This window comes from Pectinophora gossypiella, unplaced genomic scaffold (genome assembly GCF_024362695.1).
Source record: "Pectinophora gossypiella unplaced genomic scaffold, ilPecGoss1.1 Pgos_30, whole genome shotgun sequence".
NCBI lineage: Eukaryota > Metazoa > Arthropoda > Insecta > Lepidoptera > Gelechiidae > Pectinophora > Pectinophora gossypiella.
The window spans coordinates 59686-74020 of record NW_026063240.1 but is presented as its reverse complement, the minus strand read 5'-3'; the positions used below and the strand labels follow the sequence as shown (position 1 = coordinate 74020).

Genomic DNA, 14335 nt, shown 5'->3' with positions numbered 1-14335 from the left:
CTTGAGTGGTTTAGATTTTTCATACAAAAGGATTTTCCCGCTAATTCCCGTTCCCGTGGGAATTTCGGGAATCCCTTTCTTAGTACACCTCTACGGTATCTAAGGTACCTTCATGCCAAATTTCAAACGTCTAACTTGAGTGGTTTAGGTTTTTCATACAAAAGGATTTCCCTTCACTACTCTGCTCCTATTGATTGTAGCGTGATGAAAAGTATACTATGACCTGTCCAGGAGTGTGAAGAATAATTGTACCAAGTTTCATTAAAATCCGTCCAGTAGTTTTTGTTTCTATAAGGAACATACAGACAGACAGACAGACAGACAGATAGACAGATAGACAGACAGACAGACAGACAAAAATTTTACTGATTGCATTTTTGGCATCAGTATCGATCACTTATCACCCCCTGATAGTTATTTTGAAAAAATATTTAATGTACAGAATTGACCTCTCTACAGATTTATTATAAGTATAGATATATGATAGATAGGGAGCTATGCAATCAATCACGGAGTTAATGACTTTAACAGAGAGACCATGAAGATCTGCAGTCTTTTTGATTTCTAAAGATTTAAAAGCTCTTAAGACGTCCCTAGGACTCACGTGTGTAAATGCAGTGTTGGGCAAAAAGTAATTAGATTATTGATTGTTGATTACGACTAATCTGTTATCATGATTACAGATTACAAACGTAATAATCTGTAATCATAATTACAAATTTAAGAAATTAAATCAAGAGTTTAATCTTGACATTGATTACAGATTAATAAATCTAAGTTGTAATTTAGATTGATTACATCATTTTACTTAGGTTACAAATTAAACAACATAATTATTTGATATTCATATTTATTTTCTTAATCAAGTTAATTGAACAAAAACACAGATCATACTTTAGCATTGATTATTATAATTAAAGAAAGATGCAGTAAATTTTAATTTTGAAATTTATGATTTAAATTAGATTTAAGTAATGCTCTTTTTTCAAATTTTTCATCTGAAAGTCTATGCGACTTAGGGAGGTTGGTCATTGTAGCATAAGAGAAAAGTCTTTCGACAGGACCTGAAGATGGTAAAGGTGTATTATATTTTCTAAAAACACTTCTGATTTCTGGATATCTATCCAGCATGGAAAGGTCCACTTCCGGGTCCGCCAAATAATGAGCAATAATCGTGTCTGCTCTAGACCGGTGAAGTGGGTGAAAAATATCTGATTCAGTGTTCGAAGAATCACTATCATCAAAATCAAAGTAGCTGTCCCCTTTGTCTTTATAATGTGCTCCTGTAACGTGATCATCCGTTTCTGTTAGCGTTTCATTAATTTCCTTGGCAACAGCACTTTTGAAAAATGTTTTGATTCTGCTATGGTGCTGCAGACTATAAATTTATCCATTTGTCCTTAAATCTGGGATAAGAAATAGCAGCAATTACTGCATTTTGCACAACTGTTGTTGATAATTGAAAAAAATCTTCGAATCGGGTGTTTACACTATCTAAATATTGCTTAGCTAATATCTCACAGTATGTAAGATTTTCTCTGTTCAGTTTTTTAATCTTTTTACGTAAGGATAACAAACATGGCAATAAAATGCCATAGTACATATCTTTTTCGCCTTGTAAGATATCGAGGGCCTCTGCTATTGGTTTTGAGCAACGTAAATATTCATCAATATATTCAAAATCATTATCTCGCAAAAAGTCTGTCGTTCCTAAAGCCATGTGCAATTGAGCGCTCTTTTCTCGTATTTATTTATTTATTTATTTATTTATTCATGGAACTCCAACACAGTACATTTCTTACATGACATTAAGTTTTTTTTTTTTGCGTGTACAATTTCGAAATGCACGGCAATTATAGGAGTTCACCCCATTTTCGAAATTTTATCCACATTACAGAATGAAGTAAATTTAAAAAGAAGGTAAGTAAGTTATTAACTTAATAAAATACGCTTTAAAGCGGCCAGACTGTCACCAAATATATCTACTGTAGAATTTTTACTTTGACAGTAGTTGTACTGTATGCACATTCTTGCTACTGGAGACCTTCGTCCGAGAATGGTGCGTGATACAGGAATATGAAATACCCTATGTATCGGATGACGTGGATAGTTATAAGGTACACTCAGGTTCACACGATTCAGTAATTCAGGGCAATCGATTTGACTACTAACAATCTTGTGTAAGAAAACAACGTCATGCATGAGTCGTCGTGTATGCAAGGAGGACATCTTAAAGAATGAGAGACGTTGCTCGTAGCTATTGCGGTGAGAAACTCCGCTGGAATAGAAGGCAAGGTGTCTCGTAAAGGCACGTTGGATGCTCTCGAGGCGTTGTGAATGTACTGCACAGACGGGGTTCCAAACGATAGAGGCAAACACCAACACACTTCTAGCAAAGGCGTTGTACAAAATAATCTTAGAAGGGGCACTAAAGTCCTTAAAATTACGCTTTAGGAAACCCAGCATCTGTGAAGCTTTTTTCACAATTGCGTCAACGTGAGATGTAAGTAGTAGCTTGCTGTCCAATACGACGCCCAAGTCGCGGACCTCAGCTACCTCCTGGAGGCTGGTTCCATTCACACTATACGAGGAAGGTACAACAGTTTTCTTTCGGGTGAATTTAATGTGAAGACATTTTTCCGTGTTTAGTGTCATTCCGTTACGATCACACCATAGTTTAATGTTGTCTAGGTCCGCCTGAAGGAGTTTGGCGTCCGTAGAACTCACAATGGTCCTATAAAGCTTCAGATCATCTGCAAACAGTTAGAAACCGGCTATGATGGATATATTCGTTGATATCATTGATGAAAAGTAGAAAAAGAATTGGACCCAGATGAGAGCCCTGCGGCACTCCGGATTCAGCAAAATAGACGTGTGACTCATATCCCTTAACAGAAACTATCTGTTGCCTCCTGTCCAGGTAGGAGCCAAACCACCGCAACAAAGGCCCGCAAATACCACTGGATTCTAATTTCTGTAATAGAAGTTGTTGAACACAGAGGTGAGGAGTAGAATGTGAGTGCAAACTCGGTGAGATTGATTTAAAGTAAACTTTATTATTCCACGACAAATGGCGTACAACTTAAGAAAAATGACATCGATATTATTGCATTGACGCTAGCGCCACAGTTACACGTAGTGGCAGAAATGACTAACTAAAATTAAAAATAGATTGGTGCGTTCCGTTTTTTACACACCCCCTCAACAATTATTTTTAATTTACCCACCAGATCAATAGCAATGAGCATATTATTTACTTTTAAGTTACACAAAATAAATGTACAGTGTAACACTACCCTAGCACTTATCTCGGTGTGACACCCCCTTTATGCAAGACAAAATAATTATTGAACAATATGTATGTGACATCACCTTTATAACAAAGATTGGTGTGTCACCCCCTTAATGAAAATCAGTATATAAAAAAAAAATATTATTATGTACCTACTAATAATACCTACTACCTAATGACAAAAAAAAAACGGCATCATATTTCACCAGACATAGCCCTACGTTTAAAAACAAACTTGGGATCAGAATAATTCCACTATGTTGGCTCTAACCTCAAACAATGTTAAATAAAACAATATATATATCGTGGCCATATCATAGAATTGATCATTTCATGAAATGATCGACCATTTCATGAAATGGTCGTATTTCATGAAATAGAACAACATTCGTTGGCCACATCATGATGTGGTTTGGCCAGATCAATGAACACAAAACGTTTAACGATATGACCAACTAAATGCATGATTACTTCATGATATGGCCAAACGTTAGCGATCATATCGTAAAATAGTAACATTATCCACCGGTAGTGGCGCTGGTGTCGCTTTGTTTATGTTTTGCATAATGGCGGCGGACAATAATTATTCTTGTGTGAACGCGAATAATACGAATAATAATGAGCAAATACAAGATAAAAGTGCATTGAAGCAATGTTTTGACACTAAGGTGAAAAGAACAACTCGTATTAACAGTAGACAGCAACTTTATTTTTATTTTTAGGTTATATGGCAAATAATGAAGGTCGAGTGACCACGCTACGTAAATCAATGGACTGTTATTGGATTTCAAAATATGATATAATTAAAACTGCGAATGAAGAGATATTAATTTTAAAAAAGAAAAATATAGACGATCCTACTGTCCGTAAAATTTCTTTTTTTGACGTGACTTATTGTAGATATGCCGCAGATGGCATTAACTACTTGAAACGGGATTCTATTAAAACGCATAAATGTTTTTGTCATAATTTAAATTATCATAATCCTTTTTTTTATAATTTTTACAAGGCATAACAGTAGGTTAGGGTGCGGCGGGGGTGGCCCTTGGGCCACCCCTACGCCGCCAGTATGTTTATCTTACACACGAAAAGTATACTGAATGATGACCAATGGCATGAAATAGTGTCAAAAAATATGACGACGACTTCAAAGCGAGATGTAGTTACGGCGTATATGTCAACTACATCAACACTCCGTTAATCGAAAATGACTTTTTAATTTTTAATTGACTTTTAAACATTTTTGTACTTTGTACTAGAGTAATACATTATTTCCTACCTTATTTCACGTTTTTATTACACCACTTATCATGGACACCCTACATTAATGATATGGCCAAACGTGGATGGAAATATCATTAAACGCTGACGTTTAAACGATATGGTCAGTTGAAGTTGGCCATTTCATGAAATACGACCATTTCATGAAATGGTCGATCATTTCATGAAATGGTCAATTCTATGATCTGGCCACGACATATATATGCTAACCGCGAACACAAAAAATAAGAAATTATGCTTGTTTACAGTAACATTAAGACATAATTAAATCTCTAAACTTTTGAAATAAGCATTTACCTAATGGTTTAGTGAGAATATCAGCAATATTATCCTCGCTCTTAACATAGTCTAACTTTACTGTACCATCTGACACTTTTTCAACAATAAAATGGTATCTAATATCCAAGTGTTTAAGTCTTCTATTACTATCATTGTTATAAGCAATTTTGATAACACTTTGGTTGTCTTCTAATAGTTTTATAGACACATCATAACTAAAATCCCACATTAAGTTTTTTACCCAACAAGCCTCCTGTATAGCAGAACTCAAAGAAATATATTCTGACTCAGTTGATGAGAGAGACACAGACAACTGTTTCTTAGTAAACCACAAAATAGCAGTGCCAAACATTTTAAAAATAAATCCACTTGTGGATTTTCTGTCTTTCACATCTCCTGCCCAGTCCGAATCTACATTTCCCAGTAGTTCCATATTATTTTCACAATAAGTATATACTAAACATAAGTGTAATGTCTCTTTTATGTACCTTAACACTCTTTTTAAACTTTTATACAGTAACTCACTAGCACAATGCTGATAACGACTCAAAAAATTTACTGCCACACAAAGATCTGACCGAGTGCCTGAGCAAGCATACAATAAACTACCAATTATCATTCTACATTTCTTTTCAATTAGTGGTGACTCTGAGCTTTCTCTTTGTAGTAGTTTAAAATGAAAATTCTGATCAATAGGTATACTAATTGACTTACAGTCTTGCATATTATAATTCTCTAATACCTTTTGTAAATATTTTTCCTGACTTAAAATTGTGACATTTTTCTCTAAATCTTGTTTTATAGAGATTCCTACATAGTTAGTAGCCAATCCTAAATCTTTCATTTTGAACCAAGCTGACATTGTACTGTTCGCGGATGATACTTCTCTTATATTTAAAATCGATAGAAAGTTAGAGGAACTTGACGAAGAAAACAGCGCTGTGTCGCAGGTTCTAAGCTGGTTTACAGTAAATAACCTAGTTCTAAATGCTAAGAAAACGAAGTGTATTAAATTTGTTCTACCAAACGTAAAGAAAGTAAATAATAACATTAAAATTAACGACGAGAAACTAGATTTTGTTGAACACACCGTTTTCTTAGGAATTACTGTAGATTCAAAACTTCAATGGGGCCCACATATTGTATCACTAGCGGGCAAGCTAAGTTCAGCAGCATATGCCGTCAGAAGAATCCGACAACTCACAGATGTACCCACTGCTAGACTTGTCTACTTCAGCTACTTCCACAGCATAATGTCTTACGGTATTTTATTGTGGGGTCGAGCCGCTGATGTAGAAACTATTTTCATTATTCAAAAAAGGGCAGTTCGCGCTATTTATAATCTGCGTTGTCGGGACTCTTTAAGGGAGCTGTTTAAAGAAATAAATATACTGACGGTCGCAAGTCAATATATTTATGAAAACATTATGTATGTGCGTAAAAATGTATCTCTCCTTCCGAGAAACTGTGAAAGGCATACTTACAATACAAGGAATAAAAATAAAATTGTTGTTCAAAATTCTAGATTAAGTAAATTAAATTCATCTTTTTTGGGGTTATGTATACGTTTTTACAATAAAATACCAGATAATATTTTAAATTTGTCAGAGAACAAATTTAAAGCTCACGTGAAGCTTACTTTATGTAAAAAAGCCTATTATAAGATTAATGATTACCTAAATGATAAAAATGTCTGGTATTGAATGTGTTCCTCTAGTTATTAAATAACTTGTAATGTACCCTCATTGATTTAAAAGATGTGTTGCTGTTGCAGTTTCTTGTCATTTCTTCTCCTCAGCCATAACACCTTGCGAAATGACGTAAATTCAAAAATGTTACATTGACCTTCAACAAGTTTATCCATGATAATTACGTTGAATAAATGATTCTGATTCTGATTCTGAACATTTGACTCAATTTACCTTTAAATTCTTTTACTTCACTTTCATTAGAACCAAAACAAAGTATGTCATCAACATATAGAAGTACATACATACATTCTTTTCCCAAACATCTAGTGTACAAACATGAATCATTTTTTGACCTCACAAAACCATCATTTAGCATTAATGTATTGAATTTATCATTCCAATATTTAGGTGATTTTTTTAATCCATAAATTGACTTGTTAAGTTTTACAATAGCATTATCTGGCAATCTCATGTATACAATCTCATTTATGTCACCATATAGAAATGCCCCTACAACGTCCATTTGATGCACAGGTAGCTTTTTCTGTGTAGCTACTGCTATGTATGTCCTAAAAGTTGCAAGTCGAGCAACTGGAGAATAAACTTCAAAGTCTTCACATGACTGCTGAAAGCCTCGTGCTACAAGTCTTGCTTTGTACTGTCCTTGGTCTTTAAGTTTAAAAACCCACTTGCAGCTGACTACATCATGTCCGTCTGGTACTTCCGATATTTCTGTCCAGGTATTGTTTTCTTTTAATGTATCTAGTTCTTTCCTAATTGCTTCCAACCATTTATCCTTATCTTTCCTTTTTAGAGCTTCTTCATACGTCTTCGGTTCATCTTCCATACATATAAAATTTTGTTCGTAATCACGTAAGTATACAGGTGGTTTTCTTTGTCTTCTAGGTTTTGGTTCTTCTCTTCTAAGGTTTTCTTCTTCTGTTCCAGGTGACTGTTCTTCTTCTTCGCTGGTAACACTATGAAAGTCGTCAGTGTTCTCTTCATTCACGGGTGTTTCATTTTGTTTTTCCTCCTCTTCTATCATAATAGTCTTCAGTTCTTCTTTCTCTACTTCTTCACCATCACTATTGTTTTCCAGTACTGGTGATAATATAGTATCTTCTTCTGACCAGGTATGTGTAGGTTTAATTACAGATTTTTCTTTTATGAATATGACATCTCTCTTCAACTCCACATCTTCTTTATGATGTATGTAGATACGGTAGCCTTTAGTGGTGTCCCCATATCCTACAAAGGTCCCCAATTCAGATTTAGCGTCCCATTTTCTTCTTTGTTGGTCAGGTATATGAACCGCAACTTTTGATCCAAATATCTGTAACTTGTTTACATCATAGAGTCCCATATTGAACCATATTTCGTATGGTGTCTTATCTTTGACTCTACTTTTACCAGTCCTGTTAATAACATATGTGGCAGTATTAACTGCTTCAGCCCACATGTTCTTGTTCATATTATTTTCCAAAATCATTGTCCTGGCTGCCTCTACAATAGTCCTCATTTCACGCTCAGCACAACCATTTTGTTGTGGTGAGTAAGCGACAGAAATTTGGTGAATAATTCCATTCTCTATTAACAATTTTTTCATTTCGCTGTTGATAAACTCTTTTCCTTGATCACTTCTTATAGTTTCAACTGTATGACCAATATTTTTTATTTCCATAATATACTGTCTAATTTTTGACACTGTCTCAGCTTTATTATTTAAGAAATATACCTTTCTGTATCTTGAGTAATCATCTTTGATGAGGAGAAAGTATTTAGCACCTCCCAATGACACAGTCTCCATTGGGCCACATAGGTCCAGATGTAAAATCTGACCTGGTCTTTGTGCATGATTATCACTCTCAGCATAAGGCAATTTGTGCTGTTTACCAAGTGTACATGGTACACAGGTGATTTCATCACTTTTGTTGATTGATATGTTGCTTCTTTTTAGAATATCCCTTATATGGTCTACATTTTGATGTGCCATTTTAACGTGCCATTCAGACAAACCATCTTTACATTTACCAACGGCAGCAACGTTGATACTTTTTGTTTCCCGAAATTTCATAACATACATTTTCTTTTTTCTTTCAGCAATGGCATGCACACTGTCATTTTTTATAAACTCACATTTGTCACTGGTTGTTGCCATTCTATATTGGTTATCTAGAGCACAGCTTACTGAAAATAGGTTTAGTTTTAGGTCAGGAACATGCAGCACATTCTCTAATGTGGTAGGTATCCAATTGTTGCCATCCCAAGCTTCTAACAGTACACTACCAAAACCTACCCCTTCTATAATAGATCCATCACCGATCATCACACTGCGTGATACAGTGAGTTTTTGATATTTCATAAAACTGTCTTTATCATGACACATATGTTGGGATGCACCACTGTCCACATACCACTCATTGTTTACCTTTTGTTCAGTTAATGTTGTTAACGCAGTCACTACAAACGCATTTCTTTTATCACTGTTTACTTGAGCACTGTTTATTTTACCTTTATTATACCAACACTGTTCTATAAAATGTCCTGTTTTTTTACACTTTTCACAGAATTTAGAGTTCATTTTTTTATAACAGTCATTTTTATAATGTCCTATTTGTCCACAATTAAAACACTTTCTATTTGAAGTTTGTTTTACAGCAAATGCAGTTGTATTTAGAGTAGAGTTGTTACGTTGCTCTTCAGTTAATAACCTTGCCGTCAATTCTGACATGGTTTTCTTTTCAGTTGGAACAGAATCCCAAGCTGATAGAAAATACCGATAACTCTCGGGCAGCGACGCAACTATCTTGGTTATCACCATACTCTCCGATATTTCCCCTTTAACTTGCTTTATTCTTGACACAACATCTTCTACTCTTGACAGGAAAATTGTTATTTCCTCTCCATCATTGCACCTCATTTCAAAAAAATGCTGCTGAAGCAAATGCAACGACATATCTGACTTTTGTTCATATATTACATGTAATTTGTCCCACATTGCTTTCGACGTGTCACAATTTTGGATTTGTAGCATAACATTATGAGACAATCGAGTTACTATAACTCCTTGCGCTTTAGCATCACTTTGAGACCACTTAGCAGCTTCTTCATTTACTTTAGGAAGTTCGCGACTCCCGTCTACGACGTCATACAGACCCAAGGCCTTTAGGATGACCTTTACTTGAAAACTCCAAGTTGACCAATTCGAAGCCCCTTCGAGGCGTATACTGGGCGAACCACCCATTATTATATTGTCGTCCATTATTTTTATCACGCTTTACCGCGCTATCGACTCCTTTCTATTTTTGCGCTTGACCACGCCGTGGCACGCCGCCGTGTATTTGTTTCACCACAAATATTTCTCACTTTTATTTAAAAAATCCACCAAGCATGCACTCACGAGCACGCCTGGGCCCATAACCTGTTGAACACAGAGGTGAGGAGTAGAATGTGAGTGCAAACTCGGTGAGATTGATTTAAAGTAAACTTTATTATTCCACGACAAATGGCGTACAACTTAAGAAAAATAACATCGATATTATTGCATTGACGCTAGCGCCACAGTTACACGTAGTGGCAGAAATGACTAACTAAAATTAAAAATAGATTGGTGCGTTCAGTTTTTTACAGAAGTGAATGAGTAACCTTGTCAAAGGCACTACTAAAATCCGTGTATGTAGGTGACTTGTTATAATTTACATTTTAATATATACAATAATACACAGTCACACATAACACATACACCACAGTTTCATTCATTCACCATACAGAAACACAAAACGAAATAATTATAATTTATTTACAAGCAAAGCCGGGCGATATCCGCAGTATAGCAGTGAAGATGCGCGCCGTAGCGCGTAGGTACTCCATACCTACGCGGCGCGCGGGCGCATTCCTCAGCGCGGTCGCTCGCCAGTCGAGTTGTACCGATCCGGCGCAGAACCTGTGCCACTCGACGGCTCGCATGCTACCTACGCGATTTACGCGATTCTTTATTTATGTTATTTGTATTCGCCGTGCTGAATTGCTTTGCCGCTTTGAACTGTTCTATCTTCTACTTTCCTCTCTGTGACTCTTGTGCTTTCTCCTTCTGTAACTTTGTGTCTGGTGTGGATTAAAGTGACGTTACAGTGTGTAAACCGGACTTTATATTTTCTACCTCACAATTTGCCTATTGCTGAAGCCTATCGCCGTTACCACTGGCACTCAACGACACTACGCCCCCGAACCGACCAAACTGGTGACCCCGACGTGATCGCAGTACCAAAAGTCGAAGCAGACGTTGTCCAGTGAAAGCGAAGAGGACGGGGTTAACACGCGACCACGACGCAAGCACATCAAGATGGCGACGCCCACTTTACCGGCACCGTCATTAGCGCAACTACCGCCACCGGCAGCAAACGGACCATCTCCGGTACAGTTGCGTATACCGCTATTCTGGCCAGAAAAACCGACAGTTTGGTTCGCTCAAGTTGAAGGTCAGTTTGCAATAATGCATATCACTGATGACGCAACCAAATTTTATCATATTCTGGCCACCCTGGACAGACAAGTTGCGGCAGAAGTTGAAAACGTTCTCACTGGCCCCGCCAGTTACCAACGTCTGAAGGAAGAGCTTATCAAGAGGCTTTCGGTGTCCCGCGAAAATAAGGTCAAACAGTTACTCATGCACGAGCAGTTGGGTAACCGAAAGCCATCACAATTCCTGCGACACCTCCAGCACTTAGCGGGACCAGCAATACCAGAGGACTTCCTTAAAACTATATGGACGAGCCGTCTTCCCACTGGGTTGCAGCCAATCGTTGCGTCCCAGCCTACCCTGTCCCTGGATGCCCTGGCCGAACTCGCCGACCGGGTAAATGACATCGTGGCGCCTTCGCAGCAAGTCGCAGCAGCGTCAACATCATCATCGTCATCACCGATCGACGAGCTGGCACGTCAGGTAGCGGAGCTGACGAAGCAAGTCTGCGCCCTGACAATGCAAGCCAGGCATCGACCACGATCCAGAGAACGAAGGTCCGAGGCCAGGAACCGCTCCAGATCATCATCGCGCAGATCACAATCCAGTTATCGGAGACACCCCATCTGCTGGTTCCACCATAAGCACGGAGCGAAGGCGAACCGGTGCATAAAGCCCTGCGATTATCACTCGGGAAACTTCCCGGGCAGTCAGTAGCGGCGACGGAAGACTGCCAGAGCACTATGGGTCGCCTCTTCATCACAGACCACGCCAACAACATTCAATTCTTAATTGACACTGGGAGTGACATTTGTGTGTACCCAATGGCTAAGCTTAAGGAACGCCGTTGTAAAACTGATTACCAACTCAGTGCTGCTAATGGTTCGATCATCGACACGTATGGTTATATTCATTTAAATTTAAATTTAGGACTACGCCGTAACTTCCCGTGGCGCTTCGTCGTGGCTGACGTCACGAAGGCCATAATCGGGGTTGATTTCCTTGCATTTTACAACCTAATAGTAGATGTAAGTAAACAAAGGCTCGTCGATGGTTTAACTAATATCAGCACTGTCACATCTATACATATATAAAAAGTCAGATTGTCTTGTATCAAGCGTAAAAATTACTACTGGTGGTAGCGGTAGGTATTATGATATCTTGTCAGAATATCCGGAAATAACACGCCCTGCTGGTACTCCGGGTATCGTCAAACACAACACTACTCACCACATTCGCACGACACCAGGACCTCCGGTCGTATGTTCACCGCGCCGTTTAGCACCTGAAAAACTAAAAATAGCTAAGCAGGAGTTTGACACCATGCTAGCCAACGGAACCGCACGTCCATCAGACAGCCAGTGGGCATCCCCACTACACCTAGCATCCAAAAAGGATAATGGCTGGCGTCCGTGCGGCGATTACAGGCTGCTAAACGCCCGGACCATCCCGGATCAGTATCCGATTCGTCATATACATGACTTTTCTCATAGTTTGTCCGGTTGTAAGTTTTACTCGGTCATCGATCTGGTTAAAGCTTACAATCAAATACCAGTTACCGAGCAAGACATACCGAAAACGGCGATAACCACGCCTTTCGGATTATACGAATTCCCGTTTATGACTTTTGGGTTACGTAACGCCGGCCAAACTTTTCAGAGATTTGTAGACGAGATGACACGTGGCCTAGACTTTTGTTATGCGTATCTTGATGACTTTTTAGTTTTCAGGTTGTTGTGTATTAGAAGGTAGTTTTATTTTGGAATAAAGCAGTGTGACGCTGACCAGTGTGTTTAACCGACGTGCCTCTGTGCCCCCCCCCCCCCCCCCCCCCCGCTCTCATATGTAACACGTGGCGACGATCGGACTCGCGTTTTAAAAATGACTTCGTCGGTGTCATTCGGCATTCTGTCCAATTTCGACCACCTTTCACAGTACTGGAGTAGCTATAAATCACGTTTAACACAGTGGTTTATCGCGAACGAAGTCACCGATGAGTCGGACAAAGCGAAGGTCAAGCGGAGGGCGATTCTGCTAAGCGCACTCAGCGAGAGTACATATAAACTGGCAAGTGACCTGGCATTGCCGAGTAATGTAGAAGAATTAGACTATGAGAGAATTTTGAAACTGTTGGACGACCATTTCACTCCCAAACGGGTCGGGTTCGCAGAAAAGTTTACATTTTATTCGGCAACACAAAGGCCGGGTGAAAGTCACACTCAATGGGCAGCGAGGTTTTTTTTTTTTTTTTTTTTCTTATGCCCCTGCCGCACAAGATAGGCAGGGTCTTTATGTAGGCTACATACATATCGTATTATCTATTCTATTGTCTATTCTGCCCGCAATAGGGCCCTGCACTACACTACACTTCCATTCCGAGTCTCTAGTATCATACCAGTTCTCGCATTTATGCCTCTCGCACTTTTATCCATCACCTTTCATTCCGTCATTCCTACGTCCCTAGTCTACTTTTTTTTTTATTATAATTAGGATGTCGGTACACGGGGGCTTTTTATCTATACTTATAATAAATCTGTAGAGAGGTCAATTCTGTACATTAAATATTTTTTCAAAATAACTATCAGGGGGTGATAAGTGATCGATACTGATGCCAAAAATGCAATCAGTAAAATTTTTGTCTGTCTGTCTGTCTGTCTGTCTGTCTGTCTGTCTGTATGTTCCTTATAGAAACAAAAACTACTGGACGGATTTTAATGAAACTTGGTACAATTATTCTTCACACTCCTGGACAGGTCATAGTATACTTTTCATCACGCTACAATCAATAGGAGCAGAGTAGTGAAGGGAAATCCTTTTGTATGAAAAATCTAAACCACTCAAGTTAGACGTTTGAAATTTGGCATGCAGGTACCTTAGATACCGTAGAGGTGCACTAAGAAAGGAATTCCCGAAATTCCTACGGGAACGGGAATTAGCGGGAAAATCCTTTTGTATGAAAAATCTAAACCACTCAAGTTAGACTTTTGAAATTTGGCATGCAGGTACCTTAGATACCGTAGAGGTGTACTAAGGAATTCCCGAAATTCCCACGGGAACGGGAATTAGCGGGAAAATCCTTTTGAATGAAAAATCTAAACCACTCAAGTTAGACGTTTGAAATTTGGCATGCAGGTACCATAGGTACCGTAGAGGTGCACTAAGAAAGGAATTCCCAAAATTCTCACGGGAACGGGAATTAGCGGGAAATACCTTTTGTATGAAAAATCTAAACCACTCAAGTTAGACTTTTGAAATTTGGCATGCAGGTACCTTAGATAACGTAGAGGTGCACTAAGAAAGGAATTCCCGAAATTCCCACGGGAACGGGAATTA

At 38.3% G+C, this 14335-nt stretch overlaps 1 protein-coding gene across 1 annotated transcript; it reads left to right on the top strand.

Moving 5' to 3' along the window:
• The first annotated feature begins 10885 nt into the window (after positions 1-10885).
• Positions 10886-11719, top strand: LOC126380869 (uncharacterized). The gene has a single exon (XM_050030450.1). The coding sequence runs from the start codon at positions 10886-10888 to the stop codon at positions 11717-11719; it is 834 nt and encodes a 277-aa protein (XP_049886407.1).
• The last annotated feature ends 2616 nt before the right edge of the window (positions 11720-14335 follow it).

Bases quoted from the DNA above. Each gene is read 5' to 3' on its own strand.
- LOC126380869 (XM_050030450.1), top strand. From the start codon at position 10,886: ATGGCGACGCCCACTTTACCGGCACCGTCATTAGCGCAACTACCGCCA.